The 22,343-nt window shown below is 45.4% G+C and overlaps 1 protein-coding gene and 1 non-coding gene across 3 annotated transcripts in view; both read left to right on the top strand.

Moving 5' to 3' along the window:
• STIM2 (stromal interaction molecule 2) overlaps positions 1-22,343 on the top strand; it is a 53,301-nt gene that overhangs the window by 16,226 nt on the left and 14,732 nt on the right. For both annotated transcript variants that reach the window (XM_072125982.1, XM_072125983.1), the window contains exons 2-4: positions 5,885-5,983; positions 7,240-7,370; positions 17,763-17,877. In XM_072125982.1, coding sequence (XP_071982083.1) covers positions 5,885-5,983; positions 7,240-7,370; positions 17,763-17,877 — 345 coding nt within the window. The remainder of the gene's footprint in view (positions 1-5,884; positions 5,984-7,239; positions 7,371-17,762; positions 17,878-22,343) is intronic.
• On the top strand, positions 2,669-2,761 carry LOC140087804 (Z30 small nucleolar RNA). The gene has a single exon (XR_011850035.1). It is a non-coding gene; the product is annotated as a Z30 small nucleolar RNA (small nucleolar RNA).

Raw genomic sequence — 22,343 nt, 5'->3', positions numbered from 1 at the left:
CATGACCAGGGATATAACTAGCCGCGCACCTGTGTGATATCACATGACCAGGGATAAAACAAGCTGTGCACCAGTGTGAAATCACATGACCAGGGATGTAACGAGCCGTGCACCTGTGTGACATCACATGACCAGGGATATAACGAGCCGAACACCTGTGTGACATCACATGACCAGGGATATAATGAGCCGTGCACCTGTGTGACATCACATGACCAGGGATATAACGAGCTGTGCACCTGTGTGACATCACACCACCAGGGATATAACGAGCTGTGCACCTGTGTGACATCACACCACCAGAGATATAACGAGCTGTGCACCTGTGTGACATCACATGACCAGGGATATAATGAGCCGTGCACCTGTGTGACATCACATGACCAGGGATATAACGAGCCGTGCACCTGTGTGACATCACATGACCAGGGATATAACGAGCCGTGCACCTGTGTGACATCACATGACCAGGGATATAATGAGCCGCGCACCTGTGTGACATCACGTGACCAGGGATATAACGAGCCGTGCACCTGTGTGACATCACATGTCCAGGGATATAACGAGCCGTGCACCTGTGTGACATCACATGTCCAGGGATATAACGAGCCGTGCACCTGTGTGACATCACATGTCCAGGGATATAACGAGCCGAGCACCTGTGTGACATCACATGTCCAGGGATATAACGAGCCGAGCACCTGTGTGACATCACATGACCAGGGATATAACGAGCCGAGCACCTGTGTGACATCACATGACCAGGGATATAACGAGCCGTGCACCTGTGTGACATCACATGACCAGGGTCCGGCTTTTATCCACAGGAAGTAAACAATGAAGATTCTCATTCAATGAGATGAGTTCTAGAAAACAAATAGAAACTGATACGGAAAGTATATTGGAAGATTTTATAACTCTTCATTGCACAAACAATATCAATAAGCTGTGAGCTCGGCTAAGAAGACGCATCCCAGAATTGAGTTTTGTATGAAAGGTATTTACGTGCCGTGACCTGCCATGGGACCAGTTACATAACCTGTGGTAGTATTGCCTTTCATGGCTGTGCTGGGCTCCTCTGCTTGGCACCGGAGCGCTGCCTTGTTTCAGCACCAAGGGTTTCATCGTGCAGAATAATGCGCTCATTATGTCCGGGACAATACTGGGAGGCAATTCCTTGAAATCCAATTGTTGTGGATTATGTGCCGGCTACGCTGCGGGGTGTACAGGGGTGTACAGTGTATAGGAGTCGTGCAGTTTCCAGGACCGGGGGTTGATTTATTTTTAATTTTTTTTTAAAGTAATACTTTTTACTTTTCATCTATTTGTTAAGGCAAGTGCATTCCTTAAAGGAGCACACCTTCAGCTCTGCGATCCATCGTCCTGGGATGTTCCCGGGAGCTGCCGCACTTGTGTTCTCGTGCAACGTGACCTTTCTCAATGTCATAAGATTAATGTGGGTAGCATCACCTTACAGTGAATGTTTGATCACATTCATGGGAAAGGAAGTGCAAATAGGTTTTTTTTTCTGGCCTTAATAAGGAAAATACTGTCTGTACAAGGAGATGTGGTTCCCCTCCCCAGGTACTCGCCACACACTTCTGGCAGGGAGCCAGGCAGTGCGAATTAAAATCGTATCAAATGCTAAAATGATTCAGAATGATGACTTTTTTTTTTTTTAAACCACCATAGTATATGGCTATTGGAACCTGTCAACGGTTTAAAATGAAATTCCTGTCGACCAGTTCTATAAGCCTATACTATGCTGATTCTAATAATGCCTTCGTCAGCAGTCTAAATAATTTCAGTACTTCATATAAGTTTAATCCACATTAACTGGCTCCCTTCCAGCAGTGTGTAGTGAGTCCCGGGGGGGAAGGGCAGCTTCAGCCTGTGTCAGTCTCCTCTCCTACACACTCATGCAGCTCCATCCCCATCTTCCCCATTGAGCAGGGAGGGGAATGGTGTGGAGTAGAGGAAGAATGCCATAATGTCACCAGATGAAAATGACATTCCTGCTGACAGCTGGTTTTTAAATGAGGTCTTGGAAGTGAAAACAATGCCATCTTGTGGACACCTTTTTTTTTAAATTTTTTTGGGGCCTTTAGCACCCCTTATTGCATAGTCTTACCATTTATGAACCAATCAGTAGGGTGGTACATCAAATTTTCATAGATGAGTGGCTTGAGATATGAGTTATGAATGTGCCATGTATCCACCATCAACATCTAGCAGCGATAAGCCAAGGGCATTTACCTATAGGCCCAGGCACCCGGACTGTGGTAATAGTCTTTTAGACTTAAGAATAGATTTAAGAAGAAAAATATTTATAAGATGAGCCAGGTGGTGTCTGGTGGTTTTACCAGAGTCCCTCCTTCTGCTTCATAGGCTGTTATACTGTGCAGAAGCACTATCCCTGCAGCATGGTGGCTCAATGGTTAGCATTACAGCCTTGCAGCGCTGGGACCTGGTTTCAAGTCCCATCCATGTCAACATCTGCAGAGAGTTTGTATATTCTCTGTTTGCATGGGTTTCCTCTGGGTCCTCCAGTTTCCCCCCACAATCTAAAACTGCGCACTGTGTGCGCTATATAAATAAATAATAATTATTATTATCTTGGGCCCACGCTGGGGGCAGGCATTGGAGAAGGTCGTATTTCCATTTTTTCAGCTGTGATGACTGAGATCTAGTATGAGCTGGTATTGCAAGAGTAACGTCTGCACTGACCAGTAGATGAACACGTAATCTTCTCTCTGAGCTGAGACTAATGGGACATGGACTCTAATTCTGGTCCCATGGGTGTGATAGAATAGGGGGGGGGGGGGGGCGGCCACATCTCAAATTTTTAGATTCTTTTGATGTCCAGTTCTAGAGATCCCCCCCCAGACTATAACTAAGCTGTGGCGCCAGGCGCGGCCGTGTGCAGGGGCTCTGTGTGGCCACCAAAATTTTGTATAATATTTTCCACTATGCAAATCACTATTTTCTTTTGGTCATATCACAAACTAAATTGTCTACATAGATAACATTTATCATCCGGGTTTGTAATTTGACAACTGATCTATTATTTAGGCTTTACAGCTTCATTTATTAATCCTGGATTTTTTTTGCTGCATCGGGGGAGGGGGGGGGGTCTCTGCAAATTTCTTACACCCTCCTCCATCCCCAATTTCCTTCTGAATGAACAAACATCCGAGTCCCGGCCCCTCATCTGCCGCTGCTGTGAGCCTGGCCCCCGATGACATGAAATCCCATCCAGAAGTTGTTACGGGGAGACACTGGATATGAGCTCATTATTCTCTGTTACGCTGAAAGTTCCCCCATTTCTTTTTGACATTGCGGTGTTTTTGCCCTGCTGTTTCTCAAAACTTGCTGGGAAAAGTAACTTCAGAGTATCTTGGGTAAAATGATAAGATAACGCGCGTGTATACTCCATATTTTTTTTTTTTTAGTGATCCTGGCCGCTAATGGGCTGGGAAACCAAGCACCTGGAAACCTGCTATGGGACTGGGTTATATAATATAAAATGTGTGTGTATATATAAGCCTGAGATGTCTTCACTTGAAGGCTTATCCACGCACGCAGTACCCGACCCCTAGTTACAGACGACCCCTAGTTACAGAGGGACCTCTCTGCCCTCTGTGACCTCTGGTGAAGTCTCTGGATGCTTTGTTACTACCAGACTGCAATGATCAGCTGTAAAATGCCTGTAATGAGGCTTTATTGATAATCCTTGTTCCAATGATAGCACAAAATATTGAAAATCCAATTGTCAAATACATATATATTGGTTTAACTGAATTACAAACCTACAGAACCTATTTTGTACTTGCCTGTACAGGCAGTCCACTTCCTGGTTTCTTAGCGCTGCTTGACATGCTGCGCGTCCTCATCGGGCAGGCGGGTCCACCTCATGGTTTCGTAGCGCTGCTTGACGTGCTGCGCGTCCTCATTGGGCGGGCGGGTGATGACGGGGTTCCTTGGGCGGAGCTAAAGACTGCCGCCGCCATGGAGGTGACGGGGATCCGCTGCCGATGTATACAGTAAGTAATTGCCGGAAGTATCGTGGGGTACAGGTAACTAAGGAAGCGTTCGCTGGTGTTCTGACTTACATACAAATTTAACTTAAGTACAACCCTCCAGTCCCTATCTTGTACGTAACCCGGGGACTGCCTGTATATGTGTTTGGGAAGCACAGAAGATTTCTAGCAAGCTTACATATAAAAACTTATTATGTAACTACGTAATATTTTTTTTTTTTTTGACAGATCAGTTATGCATTGGAGACCATATGATTATATGCTGTCATTTTTCAAAATCTCCTTTACATTATCAGTCTGCTTCCCCCTCTGGCAGCTGACTGTTCTGCTCCTTCCCTTACAAGCAGGGCAAAAAGTGATAGCCAGTGTCTACGCTGCTGTAAACGATGGATTTCTGTGCAGACCCCGCAATGTCTGATCAGCGATGGAGCACGTGTGTCACCAGCGCTCCGCTTGCGGTAGTAGGTTGACATGATTTTGATGTAGGCTTTGAACATAAGGTGGTGCAAGTCAAATTTGAGTCAAATTTGAGTCAAAATATGACAATGGTGTTACATTTATAGAGATTCAGTTCTCGTCTGTCTTTTACTCAGGTCTTGTTGGAGAGTAGTTGCATTTTTGTTTTTTGTACTATAAATGAGTCAGATTGTTGTTTGTTACTCCTAAGCATTTACTCTTTATTTCATCGGCAATCATGAAGGTGAGCTAGAAGGTTAGGTCGTCCCTTCTCCACTATGGATCTACCTTAACGTTTTTGCTTGTTGGCAGTGACCGGAGAAGTTTCTGGATCAGTAAGTTCTTTGTTGCAGGCTTCGGTCACGATAGGTTTTTATTCTGGATGAAAGTGACATTTAATGTTACCAGATGTTTGATGTTCTATGGGAGGGAGCAGCTATATGTGATGGACTGAATTCATCATAACAAATTACGCAGCACTGCACTGAGCTTGCTAAATCAGTCCCTGTCCCCAGTGGGGCTCACAATCTAATCAACCTACCAGTGTGTTTTTGGAATGTGGGAGGAAACCGGAGGACCCGGAGAAAACCCACGCAAACACAGAGAGAACATACCAACTCTTTGCAGATGTTGACCTGGGTGGGGCTTGCCCAGTGCTGCAAGGCTGTAGTGCTAACCACTCGGCCACTGTGCTGCCTGTTAATCGGAAGAAAAGTCTATGTGACCTAAAGGATCATAAATCTAAAGACAAGAGGTCACTCACACTATAGGTGTGTCTACACGTTCAGTTTTTCAGATGCAGTTTTTGAAGCCAAAAGCAGGTGTGGATGATAACGGGTTGTGAAAAATGATTGAAAGCTGCTGCTCCTAATTCTACTTTTACTCCATTCCAGGTTTAGGCATCAAAGACTGTGCCTAAAAAAACTGACCGTGTGGTTGCACCCTTAGAATCTGACTCCCTTTTTGCATTGTCAGAAATTGGCTACAGGACTGGTGAAATATGTCTTCCGCCACCCACCGCCCCTCCCCCCACTCAACTTTTGTGATTGATACTGCAAGTCACGAATCTGAGCTAATCTGCAGTTCTTCAGGCCAGCCATTACACAAAGAATGGAGCTGTCACAAGCCAATAATGTGTTTTAAGACGTATTACACAATGAAGAGTTACTCTTATAGAGTTATATCTAAGTGCACGTCCACCTTTTTGGGCAGAGTGTCAGTGGACGCACATGCTCAGTTACATTATTTATTATTATTTCCTTTAGCGGTAGTAACACAAAGACCATGGTTTTTGAATATAAATGTTAATATAATATTAATGTGAGCCGTAAAGTAGTATTTGTTTAAGCTTCTTCACACTCAAAGATACCATTTTTATCTCTCTGCAGAGCAACTTACTGGGGGCTTTATTTATGGCGAACAGAGTAATAAGGAGACGGACTGCGGCAGCAGACACCAGAACACCAATGCTGGATCACAAGGGGCAGGTATGTCTTATTTGACTTATTTTCACAAAAAGTTTTCATTTTGTTCAACATTTAACATGGATTGTGTGTAAAGCTGCAAGAAGAGTAAGGCTCCATTTACACGAATGTATACCTGTGGGGCATATGTCTGGTGCCATGGAGGGGAGGGGGTGTCCCCTCTCCATTGCGATACATTATGTATGGCCCCTAACGCCGGGAAAAGATAGGACATACCCTATATTTTCCCCGGGTACGGAGTGGTACGGTATCGCTCCGTGCGGTCATTGCTTTCTATCAGTGACGTATTTATGGCCGCAAGTTGGTGGCCGTACATACGTCCCCCATAATGTCGTGTGAATGCAGCATAAGAGGTCTGACTGGGTAACTTTATGTAGGTAATATTTACATCTAAAAGAAGGGGAGAAGACTTTCTGGCAGGAGAAAGTTGTACAAGTCTTAGACTTCCACTAGGTTATGCTGTCATTCTGTGGGCACCTGACTACGATCCCAACCAATGGGCAGGGAATTGAGGTGTAATGTGTCCTGCTTAAAGGACACCTGTCATCAGGTCTGTGTCACTTGTCCTGTCACTACTACCTGTTGGAGCAGCTCACAAGGATCCCATCCCAGCCTTTATCTAGTTATTTCATACATTATTCATTATAAAATCATCTATTCTTTATTATGTAAATGAGGCTGGTCACATGGTCAGAGGCAGTGATGTCACCCCTGTTACCCCTCCCCTCTCCTCCCCCTGCTCATGTCTGTGTGTAATGTATAGTAAAGCATAGTTAGTGTATCTGCTGACATGCTGCATCCTCCTAATACACAGAGACACAGACATCAGCTACACAAGTACCTGACATGTTCTGCTATAACATGGCTGCCTGGAGCTGCTGTATCTTTCACATACACACACATGCACACCCAGGCTGCAGGAGGCGTGGCCACCAACAAGCACATGGAGCAGCTGTCAGTCATGCACTGGGGGTGTGGCTGTGCCTCCCACTCATGAATAGAGTGGACAGCTTGAATATGCTAATGACTCATTGGACATTTCACAGGTCATTTGCATACAGCTTTAGGACCTCATTGGTTAGGTTTACAGGCATGTAGAGGGACAATGAAGGGATAGAGACAATGCTCTCTAATGGCAGTTTATGAAAATATATTTAGTTTAGGGGGTTATTTTGCATGACGGGTTCTCTTTAATCTTGTTGCTAACAATTAACATATGACTTTTACTAATTGTCATCTTTTTCCTTTTTGCCTTGCAGATCCATTGATTTCTTTGAGTCCGCCATGTCTTACAGAAGAGGACCGCTCTAGCTTGGAAGCCATCAGAACAATTCATAAGCAAATGGATGATGATAAAGATGGTGGCATCGAAGTGGAGGAAAGCGTTGATGTGAGCATCGTACTTAAGTTGACATTTTAACTTGTCGTATGTTCAAGAGCTTAGGGTTTTTTTTTTATTGCCAGGAAACTAGTCTTTGGTTACATTGGCGTGGTATTTTTTGCTCTCCACCTGGTCTCAATCCAAGTCCATTGAATTTTGGTTGTTACATTGGGAATGAACATTCCCAATGTAGAACATTCAGTTATGTTCGCTGGATTTTGATGCGGGTTGATTTCAATCATTATGAAATGAAATGTATATATAATAAATGATTATAGTATAATGAATATTATACTATGACTTGTACTTAAATGATTTGTCCGGTTCAATAAAAATGTGACATTTCGATTAGATCCAGAAGTAGTATTAATGGTAACCTACCATCAGGAATACACTAACAGAGAACTCTGATTGTGGCTTGCTATAGCAATTCAGCATTTAAATGGGAACCCTGTTATGCTTTAATTCTCCTGTGGGGGTGCTACAGGAGAATGGAACCCGGATTGCTGGGGTGCAGCTTAGCGGCTGGCGTTGTTTCAGCGGCTAGCACCCCCATCCCCGTTTCTTTCTGTCGGCTTTTGTCTTCTGCCATGGACAGTCGGCCAATGCACAGGGCAAAGGAATCCATGGCAGAAGACAAAAGCCGACAGAAAATAATTTTTGGTTTGCGATATGTTTTCTATTTTCATCAATGTTAATTGTGCTCACCCACTGATGAGACTGGCCGAAAGCAAGGGACCACAGCCCAAGTCCGTGTGCACGTGGCCAAGTTCTGTGTGACTGAAATCTCCTAATAGGATGGGTAGAAGTGATGTTTGTAAACTGAAACCTTTGCACAATAGTTGGCGTTAGAATTTCCGATTTTATTTCTGAAGCTCAGTTCCAGGCTGTCAGTTTCCATAGTAACAGACAACAAACTCTCTATGTAGTCTGATGCTTCTTTTATCTCGGTTTCTGTTAAGTCGGGATGAATAGATATTAAGGTTTAAGAATTGTTCAGCATAAAACTGGTATCCTGTCTGTTACCATTAAGAAGCCGAGTCTGCGAACTTTTAAATTTAAAACCTTGGGAAAACTTGCTTTTTTTTTTTTTTTTTAGTATTTTTGGGGTATTTTTTTTTCTTTCCTATCTAATATTAATAAAACAAAAAAAAGACCTACATCTCCAATATAATATACCACACTCCCCATAGTACTAGGTGTGTGGTATATATTGGAGACCCGGTAACGAGTGGATGCAGATAGACGCACGAGGTGCGGGGGGCTCGCCTGCTTGCCGGATTTCACACAATGTGTTGATGTAAGCGGCTCCCTGCAGGCAGTGACAGGTAAAATGAAAATTCTTTACAGATTACTGCGGTGTGCGCTGCCAAGTCTACAATATGTTTTTGCTTAAGCCTCGCAAATGAGCTTATGGTTTTAAACGCTCGGGTTATAGAGTTTAATATTAAAGGTGCATGAAGCATGTGTTAATAAAACCGATGCACAATCTCGGCGCAGTCCTCGCCCTCCCTCCACGTACTGAAAATAACCCATAACATCTCGCAGTCTACGCTAACGTTGTGGGTAACATAAATCGGGATGACAAAAGTTAATATTACATCTTGTACACGTAATCTTTGTGTATTGACTGATTATAATCTAATCTGGCGTGTATCGGGTGAAATCCCGCTGATCAGTGCCGAGTTTTCTGACAGCTTGATAACACAACCGGAGGGTGTCTACATTTTCATGTTCTTGCCTACTAATTAGAAATTAAAGGGGTGGTCCACTTTCAGTATCAATTCCTCGATACTTTCCAATATACTTTCTGTATCAATTTCTCGCTGTTTTCTAGATCTCTGCTTGCTGTCCTGCTATAGAAAGCTTCAATGTTTTACTCCCAGTGGATAGCAATCTGTCCATGTTCTGTGCCGGACACATGGGTTATATCACACACAGAGTTATCAGAGCTGTGTGATATGGGCTGTGTGGATCTACGTGTCCATTACATGACCCTAGACTGATTTCTATCCACTGGAAGTAAACACCAGATTTCTATGGCAGGAGAGCAAACAGAGATCTAGAAAACGGTGAGGAGTTGATAGAGTAGGTATATTGGAAAATTGTATTACTTTTTATTACCCAAACAATTTCAATTATTTGCTGAAAGTTGACCACCCCTTTAAAACTTACTTTATCCTGGATCTTTATCATAGAAGAGAGTGGCTACAAATAGTCTGTCATGGAATACATGTATCAATTGATTAATAATCGGGAATGTAATACCTCCTTTCCCCCTCCGGAGGTGCTGCAGTTTAATCAAACTGTTAGAAAGTCCCTTCTGTCATGAGTTGCTGATCTCGGCTGATTTCTTGGAGGAAACGTCGTTTTTGAAAAATTGGGTGCCGTCCCTGTAATGTTTGGGTGTGTTCGCTCCTTAAAAATGATACTCTGGATCTGCTCCAGTCTCATAAACCTGCTGTTCCAGATCTCTGCAGAGTACATACCGGTAATATATAATGACAATAATTAATATAAATACTTTTGGGATATTGGGTCACATTGTAGAAGGTCTTCCAGAGTTTTACAAGTGATGGTATTGAATGAAAAAATTGCTTTAGGGGTAACTGTAGACATAGCAAATTTTAGTTAAAATTAAAATTTCGAAAAACGTATTTAAAAACCTGTTCTATATCTATAACTGCTGTAGTGTTGTAGATGTTTGGGTTTTGAACATGTGACTCTGACGTAATGCGACACATTGACGCCCCTAGCAATTAGGAGTGTTCCTCTTGCCAATCGTGGCCACGGCTAGTTGCTAGAGGCGTCAATTTGCCGCATTGGTTGTTTGTCCGCCCACTTGGCAATGTCTGGGTTGTGCAGTGAAACCTTAACACAAATCTGCTCATCTCTAGTCAGAGGTCACAAAAAAAAAATCTGCATCGTGCGTCAATTTACATGAGTGAAGTCCAGACATAATACAGAGTCTGTTTACCTACCTGTTTATGATCCTTTGTAGCTGTAAGTAAGACACTAGGTGGATCCTGGCAATTTACAGGAAACGGGAACAGTAGTGGGACGCCTCTAACGTGTGTGGTGCTACCTGAAATATGACCCTATTAATGGGGTGAACAGTGATTGGTGTAGGATGGCCCAATTTACATATATACTTTATAGTCTCCACATTTATGTCCCATTCGCTTTGTGTCGCCCATTGATCATTTCTGGAAAGTGTTGTAGTTTTGCTTATGCAAATAAAATGCTTGGTAAAATCCACCTGAACAAATATTTACCTGTATGCAAACTTTCCTAAAATAGCCTCGCCGGATCCTCGCTGAAAGTAAGGAATATTCTAGGAATGGGGAATGTTTCCATCGCATGCGGGGCCAGAATGTGCCGGTGGATTTAAGAAAAAATAATAAACCATTACTTCTGCGCTCCTGATCAGTCTGGCATTGAGGAATATTTGTGATATCGGGAAGCGCAATAATCCCAATCCTCTCAAACATATGGACTTAAGGTCGTCTGGGCTGTGTCGGGAGCCCCCCCGCCGTCCTCTGGGCTGTGTCGGGAGCCCCCCCGCCGTCCTCTGGGCTGTGTCGGGAGCCCCCCCGCCGTCCTCTGGGCTGTGTCGGGAGCCCCCCCGCCGTCCTCTGGGCTGTGTCGGGAGCCCCCCCGCCGTCCTCTGGGCTGTGTCGGGAGCCCCCCCGCCGTCCTCTGGGCTGTGTCGGGAGCCCCCCCGCCGTCCTCTGGGCTGTGTCGGGAGCCCCCCCGCCGTCCTCTGGGCTGTGTCGGGAGCCCCCCCGCCGTCCTCTGGGCTGTGTCGGGAGCCCCCCCGCCGTCCTCTGGGCTGTGTCGGGAGCCCCCCCGCCGTCCTCTGGGCTGTGTCGGGAGCCCCCCCGCCGTCCTCTGGGCTGTGTCGGGAGCCCCCCCGCCGTCCTCTGGGCTGTGTCGGGAGCCCCCCCGCCGTCCTCTGGGCTGTGTCGGGAGCCCCCCCGCCGTCCTCTGGGCTGTGTCGGGAGCCCCCCCGCCGTCCTCTGGGCTGTGTCGGGAGCCCCCCCGCCGTCCTCTGGGCTGTGTCGGGAGCCCCCCCGCCGTCCTCTGGGCTGTGTCGGGAGCCCCCCCGCCGTCCTCTGGGCTGTGTCGGGAGCCCCCCCGCCGTCCTCTGGGCTGTGTCGGGAGCCCCCCCGCCGTCCTCTGGGCTGTGTCGGGAGCCCCCCCGCCGTCCTCTGGGCTGTGTCGGGAGCCCCCCCGCCGTCCTCTGGGCTGTGTCGGGAGCCCCCCCGCCGTCCTCTGGGCTGTGTCGGGAGCCCCCCCGCCGTCCTCTGGGCTGTGTCGGGAGCCCCCCCGCCGTCCTCTGGGCTGTGTCGGGAGCCCCCCCGCCGTCCTCTGGGCTGTGTCGGGAGCCCCCCCGCCGTCCTCTGGGCTGTGTCGGGAGCCCCCCCGCCGTCCTCTGGGCTGTGTCGGGAGCCCCCCCGCCGTCCTCTGGGCTGTGTCGGGAGCCCCCCCGCCGTCCTCTGGGCTGTGTCGGGAGCCCCCCCGCCGTCCTCTGGGCTGTGTCGGGAGCCCCCCCGCCGTCCTCTGGGCTGTGTCGGGAGCCCCCCCGCCGTCCTCTGGGCTGTGTCGGGAGCCCCCCCGCCGTCCTCTGGGCTCTCTCGTGTGGTTGACTTTGTTATGCTCATTTCTCGGCTGGCTCCTCAGACTGCGCGTCCCGCTCCCCTCCATGTCCCCCCGTGCCAGGCATTGCATATGAATCAGAGGCGGTGAAGTAATGCGCCCATAAAGGTGGCTGACTCATGGAGACTAGTCATTCAGAATATGAAGTACCTGTTGGCACCGGGATTAGTAAAATGCAAATGAGGTCATAAAAGGATGCACATAATGACTGCTGTAAAGATTTCTTACCGTATATAGTATAGTACTATATATAATTACATGTGATCTCTAAGACCCCCAACATCAATGTGACGGCTGGGGAGAGGGGGCATAACACGTCGACTAGATAGAACATGTCTCCAGGACTTCCAGAAGATGGTTCACCATTGCTCCGCTTCATGTTTACACCATGCTATACACTGCTGCTTCATTCTTTGTATAGGACTACCTACATCAGCCTGAATATGTCCATATCTTCATGGGACATATGCCTATGGAAATTTCCTGTCATCTTCTGGCACCTACCACCTACTAATATTGGCTATGCCCAAAAAGCATGTGTAAATAAATGGAGAAAGCTAGACTTGTCTCCCTTGAACATAATGATCATGTGGTTGTATTCCAAATTTGCCTGATCTTTATTAATTTAGATATTTTCATTTAGAGGGCCCCATCAGATTGTGATCTGCTGATATTTGTGGATTTGGCTGATTTTCATCTTGTGTGTATCGATGGCCCTCCTTGCCTGGGTTCCCTCTCTCTCCTCGCCCCTCTGATCTCTAGGCTCCCCTCTTCAATCCCGCCACCCCCCCCCCCCCTCAGTCTGATCTGTAGGTTACCCTCCTAGATCCCCCCCCTTCCACACTGATTTCTCGACTCCCCTCCCTGACCCTCTGATTGCTAGTCTCCCCTCATTGCTCCCTTCTGATCACTAGTCTCTGCTCCTCGTCCCCCTCTGATCTCTAGGCTCCTTTCCTCGCCCCCTCACCTTGCTCTCTAGACTCCCTTCATCGCTGCCCTCTGATCTATATGCACTCCTCTTTGCCCCTCTCTAATCACTAGGCTCCCCCCTTTGCTCCCGAAGCTCCCCTTCTTGCCGTCCCTTGCTCTCTAGGATCGCTTCCTCAACTCTTCCTTGCTTTGCTCCCCCTCCTCGCCCCCACCTCTGATCTCTAGGCTCCTCCTCCTCGCCCCCACCTCTGATCTCTAGGCTGCCCCTCCTTGCTCCCCCTTCTCGCCATCCCTTGCTCTCTAGGCTCGCTTCCTCAACCCCTCCTTGCTTTGCTCCCCCTCCTCACCCCCACCTCTGATCTCTAGGCTCCCCCTCCTCGCCCCCTCCTCTGATCTCTAGGCTCCCCCTCCTCTGATCTCTAGGCTCCCCCTCCTCGCTCCCACCTCTGATCTCTAGGCCCCCTCCTCCTTGTCCCCACCCTAGGCCTCTCTCTTGCGTTAATTGTATATACATTTTGTGATATTTATACTTTGATTCTGATTTCCCTTTCATGCTTCCCAGCTAGCCACAAAGTAAGTTCTCATTGTGTTGTGTGTCTGTGCTCCCCGGATCGTGTCCTTCTGTATAGTGTTACGATTATATCTCATGGCTCTGTATAATGTTTTCTTGGTTTGTATATATTTTTATTATTGAGGTTTTCTATCTTTTTTTAGTTTAGCAGTTGCATAAAGTTACTTTTCATGTGGTTTATGTCACAGGACAGTGGTAGGTTTGTATGGGGATATATTTTTGGTCAGTCAGCTCTGGGTACATGGACGGGTGCACATGGTACAGCGGGAGGAAGCGCGGGGATGTAAATGTTTCCGTCTCCTGCCTGCTAGATGGTGACATGATACAGAGCTGCCGCAGATGTCACTGGCTTTCCTGTTATTACTGCTGAGCGCCTCTTTATAAGTATCATACAGACTTTCCAGAAGTGCTATTGATTTTTATGCGGCTGGAAAAAAGCCATTAATAATCATTAACTTGGCTCTTGGCTGTATTTCATGCTGTTAATAGGGGGATGAATTGCTGGGCTTGTGCTATACACCATATTTAATTTTCCAGGACTAGGATGTATAGTGCATAAGCTGGACATTTATATCCTATAGATGTGGCTTGCAAATAAAGCAAAAATGTGGTCTTGTGCCACAACTGAGGCCGGTGAATCTACCACCAAAATCCATCATGATAAACCAGGGGCACTTACTCATAGATCCAGGCACTGTGACTGTGGTGTGTGTTATCCATGGCCTCCATAGCAAATATAAGAAGATTTCCACAGTCCTGGTGCCTTGATCTATTTTAGATCTGGTTTATCATAATTGGTTCTGGTAGATTTCCTTTTAAAGGGGGTTCTCCCACGAACCAAGTTAGGCCCTAACCACAGGGAATAGGACTTAACTTACTGATCGGTGGGGTTCTCAGTGATGAGACCCCCACAGATCACAAGAACGAGGGCCCGATGGGGTCCCAGGTACCTCACTCGGACCCCTCGTCGATCCCGGAGGTTAATGGAGCAGACGGCCGCCCGTGACTGTTCTGCTCCATTCATCTCTATGAGATCGCTCTCGGCAATCTCCGTCGGCTTCGTAGAGGTGAATGGAGCAGAGTGGTCATGTGCGGCCGTCTGCTCCATTACTCTCCTGGAGTGACGAGGGGTCCGAGTGAGGTACCTAGGACCCTATCGGACCCCTTGTTCTTGTGATCTGTGGAGGTCTCGTCACTGAGACCACCACTGATTAGCAAGTTAGGACTTATCTAGTGGATAGGACCTAACTTGGTTTGTGGGAAAAACCCCTTTAAAGGAAATTACATTTTTAGAAATTTAGATGGCTTGGGGACTGATGATTACAGGAAGCCCCTTATTCATGTAACGGCTGTAACTGTTGGGGAAAGTTTCAGTTTTTTTGCCATACGTTGTTACTGAAGTAGAATATAGCCCTGTATATACAGTATGTATTGTAGGGATCGTCCTGCCGGAGCGGGAGCTGTTCCTTTATACTAGGTCTTCATTCTGCTGATAGAGGGGGCCATAATCTTGAGCCCCCCCTCCCTATCTCCTCTATAATGACCTCAAGTTCTATTGGACAATAGGAAAGAAGCCTCATTCCCTTCCGTGGACTCGCTGGCCGTCTGTCTCCCATATGCCATGAAGGGATAACTCAGTGCAGACTTATTTCCTGGGAATCTTGCTAAAACCTGGAGGCTTAAGACGACTTAAGTGGACCTCCCTGAAATTTCATTGCTTCTTAATATTTGTCTGAATATGCGCCAAAATCTGTTTATTTTTGTACGTCTTATGTGGCTGTAGGCGTTCTGCTGCAGTCATTTAAAGGAAACCTACCATTTCAAATGGTAGGTTTAAGCTGTAAACACCGAGCACCAGCTCAGGGTGAGCTGGTGCCGGTGCTTAGTTTCGTTAGTGTTAAAACCGCGGTATCGCGGTTTTAACACTTTTTAAACTTTATAGCAGAAACTGCTTCGGCGTGCGCGCCTACATAGGAAATGCCGCAGGCTTTGCGCGCAGCGCCGAAGCGGCTTCTGCTATAAAGTTTAAAAAGTGTTAACACCGCGATACCGTGGTTTTAACACTAACGAAACTAAGCACCGGCACCAGCTCACCCTGAGCTGGTGCTCGGTGTTTACAGCTTAAACCTACCATTTGAAATGGTAGGTTTCCTTTAACTCTTTATTAAATCGAAGTCATTTTAATGACCTGGGTATGGGTGTCATATAGAGGTGATAGAAGCCTTATGTCCATCTAGTTGAACCAGAGGATGGGGAAATAACATGGCAGAAGACAACATTCTGCGGGATTTTGAGTTTTCAAACCAAAGTCGATTTTAATCAATTTTTTTTTTGTTCGCTTAAACAAACCTCTCTTTTTGTGTTGCTCCAACTTACTGAAGTCATCAGCTCATAAATACCGATGTTCAGCCCATAGGAATAAAGTTGACATCAATTATATGTTTTAGGGCACCGGTAGGGAGAAGCATTGGAACAAAAACCATCAATTTCTGGCTCCTCGGGGGTGGAGCTATGCTCATTCTTCCCTCTGGGGAGGAACTGACATTTGATTTCCCAATTATGAGATGATTCAGAATAACAGAGATCTGGGTGAATTAATCAAATTGATTTGATTGTCCATCCCTAGATTTATGGAGCAAGTAATCTGGACAGTAGTATATGGATAAATATTATTTTTTCTTTTTGAGGCATCTCCTCTTGTACTGCTGTGACCAGCTCCTGAGCTAGGCTCTTCTAAGATGCTTGCTTTTGGAACAGGGAGTGTGGCCCCCATGTCGTTTGGGGATTTTTTTATACATATTTTTTCATTTTGTAAGTGGCATTTATATAATGGTGTCCACTCAGGGATGTGTCTCCAAGTTATGAAAAGTATAATCGTGTTAATCTCTTCATAACGGAGACCCTCACTGTCTCTTATCAGATTTGTACCCTTCATTGTAACCTTTTCTGATTCCAGTACATCCAGTCACTGAACCGGTGCCCAGAACTGAACCTCATACACTAGATGAGGCCAAACCAGTACGCTGGAAAGTAGAGATGTAGCTTACTTGTTCCTGTACACCACAATATCCTGCTGGACTTACAAGCTGCTGATTGACCTTGTGCTGCTGAAGTCTATTAAACTACAACACCGTGCAGGAAGATCTGCAGCGTATAGTCAGAATTGTGCAGCAGATAAAATCAAATATTTTATTCACTCGTTTCGGAGCCCGTGCCTAATCTGAGCTGTACAGTCTCCTGTTGTATTGCTTGCACCAGACTTGAAGGAAATCTACCATCACAATCCATCATGAGAAACCAGAGATGCTTACTCCTAGATTTCAGGCACTGGGACTCCTGGTATCTTGTATTTGTTATCCATGGCCTCCTTCTTTCTAAAATCAACTTTTTAAATTATGCTAGTTAGCTGGAAGGGCTATTTGGGGCATTACTAGAGCCCCTGCATGCTGTAGCTTCACAGGCTGTTATGCTGTGTAGGAGCTCTGTGTGAGATTACATCATGCATAGTGAGGGGGAAGTTCTGGGAGGGCCGGGGTGGTGGGCAGACAAACTACAGCACGGAGTAGCACCCCTCCCATCAGGCTCATTAGCATAATTTTATACGTTGATTTTAGAAGGAAGGAGCCCATGGATAACAAATATAAGAAGTTTTCCACAGTCACCATGCACGGATCTATGAGTAAGTTGACTCATTACTATTACACGCAGGATTACAATGATGGGTAGTAGTAAAAGACATTTGTAGATATCTGCGTATTGCAGATTGATAATCTATGTACGGAATGGTGTTTTGCCCTATTAAACTACTTCTCTTCCCCCCCCCCCTTCCCAAAGGTAACTTGGTTACGGAATGAAATGTCCTTTTAATGTTTACTATGTCTTTTACCAGGGGAGGCATCAGAGGCAGAAGCCCCTACCTTCAGTTCTATGGCACCTAGAAACATTCTGCTGGTGTCATATTAAAGATAAGAATCTCATCTTTTAGGTCCCTTCAGCTGAGGTTCTAGAAAGGACATTTTATCCCCTACATGAGGGGGGGGGGGCTAATAGTTTAATGTGATAAAAGCTACTGGTGGGTTCCCTTTTTTATTTAGAAGTCCTGCTCCAAGACCTCCTTCCCAACCAGTCTATGTACACCCCCGTGCAGGGGGTTTTGAAAATAAATTTTTCTTTAGTTGAATCTCTGGTTATTCCTGTTGTTTCTATTTTGTCTAACAAGCGCGGCCTGTCCTGTTTTCTAGTTCCTGCGTGAAGACATGAACTACAAGGATGCGTCTCACAAGCACAACCACTTACACCGAGAGGACAAACACATCACGGTGGAGGACCTGTGGAAGAGGTGGAAAACGTCCGAAGGTAAAGCAACTGGTTTCGAGCTGTTTACACTTATTAGATTAAAAGGGTTATTCCATAACTGAGAGGTTTAGTAGCCTACAGGGAGGAGGAGTCTTTTCCACTTTACTGTCAGACAATTGTGTATGTTCTGCACTTTTTATGAGAAGCCGAGCACGTAGCTCTGTGTATTGGCTGCTCTGTGGTGAGCTTGTGCTTGGAGTAACTGACTGAGCATGTGCGTCCACTCAATGCTGTGGTGGACGTGTACTTTGCTTTGAACAACAGGTAAAGTAAAGGCTTTTTTTAACAGAAAGTGAACAGGATATATTTAACTTTTTTATTTTTTACAATGAATATAATAATTAAAGGTGCTGCCCCAAGGTCTGCCAGCTCTTTAATAAGCTGAAAGGTAAAACCAGCAGTGTGTAGGACTCTTTATAATCTGCATATCTAGATTACCATTGATCCGTGGTTTGGGATAAAATTATCTTTCTACAAATTTGTCTTCTTGTTGCACCTGGGGTGGGGCTGTGGCTGCTCTTGTTGTCTTCTTTTGCTACCCCTTACTATACAGCGCCACCAATTTATTCAGTGATTGAAATCTGTCATTGAAAGAAAACGAGTGCACCAAGCAGAACAGGCCCCGCCTCCAGTGCATCGGAATAAAAGATGAATTTTCTTTAAAATGAGTTTTTGTCGTAATCTGCGTGCTGCGCCCTATATTGTTTTATTTATTGGACAGACAACCACTTTCTGTCTATTTTGAAATTGACCCTTTTTAATGCAGTTTCATCTGAAAGAGTGAAAACCAGACGTTTCCTTTGTGCATATTTTATACCATTAGAGTGATTTTCCCTGTTGGTGGGTCCTAATTTCCAAATTGTGCAAATAACGATTTTTTTTCAGTATACGGGTGGGAACTACCCAGATGTTGTCCTCCTATTACTAAGGAACAACCCCTGAGACCTGATATGGCCATGCTGGCACAAGTATAAGAAGCCAGACTGTGATGTGCCCCTTTAAGTGACTGGTGCCGGTGACCATCTGCTCATGATATGTCCTCAGTATTAAGAGTATAATCAGATGTATAATGGCAAGTCACTACAAATGTCCCAAGCCTGACCCTCGGACACGCGCTGGACGTCTTTATCTCTAGATAGTGGTGTAAGTCTGTCGTGTTGTGCAATACTGAAGCGAGGTTTATGACGGGTTTTGTTCCAGGATGTTTTCTGTTACATATTTTACAAGGGTCGGGGGCTGCAGACGGGGACATTACTTTACATTTTCACAAACCACAAATCCCACTGTAGAGTATGCTGAGGTTACGTGACCTCCAGTGTGGAAAACTACATTATTATGGAGGACGTGTCTGCTCTCCAGACAGGGCTCTGCTAGTAAGTCTTGCATGCAGCATAAAGTAACAGTGCCGGTGCTCTTACAACGATGCACATGTTCTGGTATTCATGTTTGGGGTCCAACACCTGGTTCTCCGGACAATCAGCAGGGTTATCTCTGTTTTCTCATGGCCTGTTCGCAGCTCAGTCCCATTTTGTGTAAATTGTGTGCAGTTGTGGTACCAAGCACGACCACTATACCATCTACAGCACTGTGCTTGGTAAGGGACTATGTTCTTAAAGGGGTTGGCCACTTTTCAATAAATCTCTTCCATTAGACATGTCTTTGCCTCCTTTGATAGCTTCAGCCTTTCCCTGTTCTCACCATGCTGGCCTTTTGCACGTATACACGGCTTCCCCTCTCTCACTTCTCTAGGCCGTCCTAATGGGGTGTCACGCTCTGCATCTTTCTCTCAAAATTGCTATCGCTTTCAGAGGAGGGGGAGGGAGCCGAAGGAGTCATAATCATGCTGAAGCTCCTCCTACTCATTAGAGCTCAGACATGCAAACAAAGATTCTCAGAGTTTACAGGCAGCACTAAAGTAAGAAGCAGGACTGCTGAATCACTTGATGAACATGGGAACAGGGATTCTTATTAATGTGGTAAAGGGACATGGGCAATTTGTGTAAAACAGTGGCCAACCCCTTTAAGAATGGCATAGTTTAAAAAAAATACTTTTACATAAACAAAAATAGTTAAGCTATTTGGATTCATAATATAATATATATATATGTGTGTGTATGTATAGATTTAATTTGTGATGGAATATGAGGAGTAATATTCTTAAAGCATAGGAGGGGTTTGAACCCTCATGGTTTTTTTTTTTTTTTTTTTCCCCAAAAAAACGAAAATCCTGATATATATCTGTCCAAATATTTCTACAGTTTTTTTATATGTAGTGGAGATCTTCCTCTGAATATAACTAATAAGAATAGTCTATGAGGGTTGAAGCATTAGGAGGCCATTGATTTTTGTGTTGTGCAGTGTGGACTGTGGTTACGTATTGATCCGCTTTCCCGTCATACAACTAACCTTAAAGGTAACCCACAGAGCTGGGAACATTCAGGAACTCCTGACACGATGTTTAGTATCTGCTCTGGTACAAGGTATTACTGAGGTTCACGTATCACCACAAATCTACCATAAGGCCCCCCTGCAGTACCATTCATGCCCACTGTGTGATGTGCGGTGCTGCTTCTGTACTTTCATACCTCTTTGATGAGCTGAATTGTCAAATGCTTGGAGTCCAATTTCCGACTTGTATGTTACTTTACAGGGTGCAGAATAATTAAGCTAAAATAGATTGCTTACCCCTCACCTCTGTTACAGAGCTCCCATTCTCAGCTGTTCGCCACTTCCTGGGTGCTGCCCTTCTCCACAGGAAGCAGTTGGAGGAGGCGGAGGTACTGCAGGAGCATGAAGTGACCTCTGTAGAGTCCATTTGGATATAATTTTTTACAACCCATTTAAATTTTTTTTTTTTTTTTAACGTCTCAATTGTTTCTTGTTTTTATTTTGTTTCCCCCCCCCCCCAGTTTTTGCTAATCCTCGTTGTTGAATTCCATCAGTTTCCGTTGCACAACAAAACTATTTTTTTTATTACTGTATGATATTTCGGAAGATTTAGTTTCTCCGGTTGCATTAATGTACCATCTCTGTGGCCCGTACAATAGGGGTCGTATATCAGCGCTGCGCTCCCGTGTTACATACAAGGAGATGACAATATTTTGTTTCGGACATTGTCTGCAGACAAAACCTTCATCAATATTGACTCGTGTCCAACTACACGGCTGCCGTCTGCCGCCCTCAGTAAGCGAACTCATCATCTGAGTCGTTACTAGAAAACTTGTCTGATCATAATGCATAATTAAAGGGCTATTCCAGGCATATATAATTTAGAGTTTGTAGTGGGTCAGCGGGGACACTGGGATTGTAGCTAAGATAAGCAAGAAAGGACATCTCCAAATATGAAGATAATGTGTAATCTTCCTGCTTAACGGTAATCCAATATACATCGCCTCTTAGGAACGGATTAATATAATGTTTGTGTATTTTGGAGCTGTCCGTGCAGACTCCAGAACTTGGCAGTAGTTTGATTTGCTTAAAAATAGGTGAGGGTCCGGCACCAGAATCCCCAGAGAGAATGGACAGATGCAGATGTAATACCACATCCCTCCAGCAGTGGCCACTGAGATCAGACATCTGCAGGTTCATCCGCTGGTTAGAGGCGATCGCTCTGATTTTAGCTGCCAAGACCCTCTTGGATTATAAGGAACAACTTGTACTTCTACATCTAAATGGTTGCAACCCCTGTGTTTCAGGCTGCGTTCGTACAGTGCATTTTGAGATGCAATTCAAAGGCTCCCCCACCCCACCCCGTGATCACGTTGCGTTTGCTAAACATCCGTTCAGCAAATGCAGCGGAAACGCAGTTTTACCTCAATTTCAGAACAGCACCACCTTTGGGTTGTGTCTCGAGCACACAGTGTGAACGCGGCCTAAAGCTGTTCCTATAATTTTATATTGGGCTCTTGACACCGCTGCAAAATATAAAACCCTCAATATATATAGAAACGTATTTTTAGCCCCGCAGACCAGCGAGCGGCTCATAATGGTTTATTTTGCTTTTACTCATGTTCCACGAGAGCTGAATTTTGTGTTTTAGTTTTACCCAAAAATATTATTCCCGAATGTCACCATAAAAAACTTGGCGGGACTTGACACTTCCTAACTCTCCATTCCCCAGCCTTCCGATAAACAACGGATTACGCTCCTCTAGTAAAAAAAAAAAAAAATTGGAAGAACGACTTCCAAGATGAAAGGAAATCCACGCTGACCAAATATACCCCCAGCTGAAGTACAGCTTGTAAGTGTGATCCGCAAAAATGTCCTGAATATTAATCTGGATAAAGACCGTACAATGAATGATTGTAGTGATTATTCGGTCGCTAAATCTGGGCAAGCCGCGGCTTGTGTTATTGAGGGGATTAACTTCCACACCAAAAACAAGACAAAAAAAATCTGTTTTGAGACCAAAATATTACAAAATACTTCCCATTTCTCCCCCCTAATCTGCGTTCTTAGGATGGAGA

This window comes from Engystomops pustulosus, chromosome 1 (genome assembly GCF_040894005.1).
Source record: "Engystomops pustulosus chromosome 1, aEngPut4.maternal, whole genome shotgun sequence".
Lineage (NCBI taxonomy): Eukaryota > Metazoa > Chordata > Amphibia > Anura > Leptodactylidae > Engystomops > Engystomops pustulosus.
Note: the sequence above shows the minus strand (reverse complement) of the source record. Positions and strands in the feature narration are given on the sequence as shown.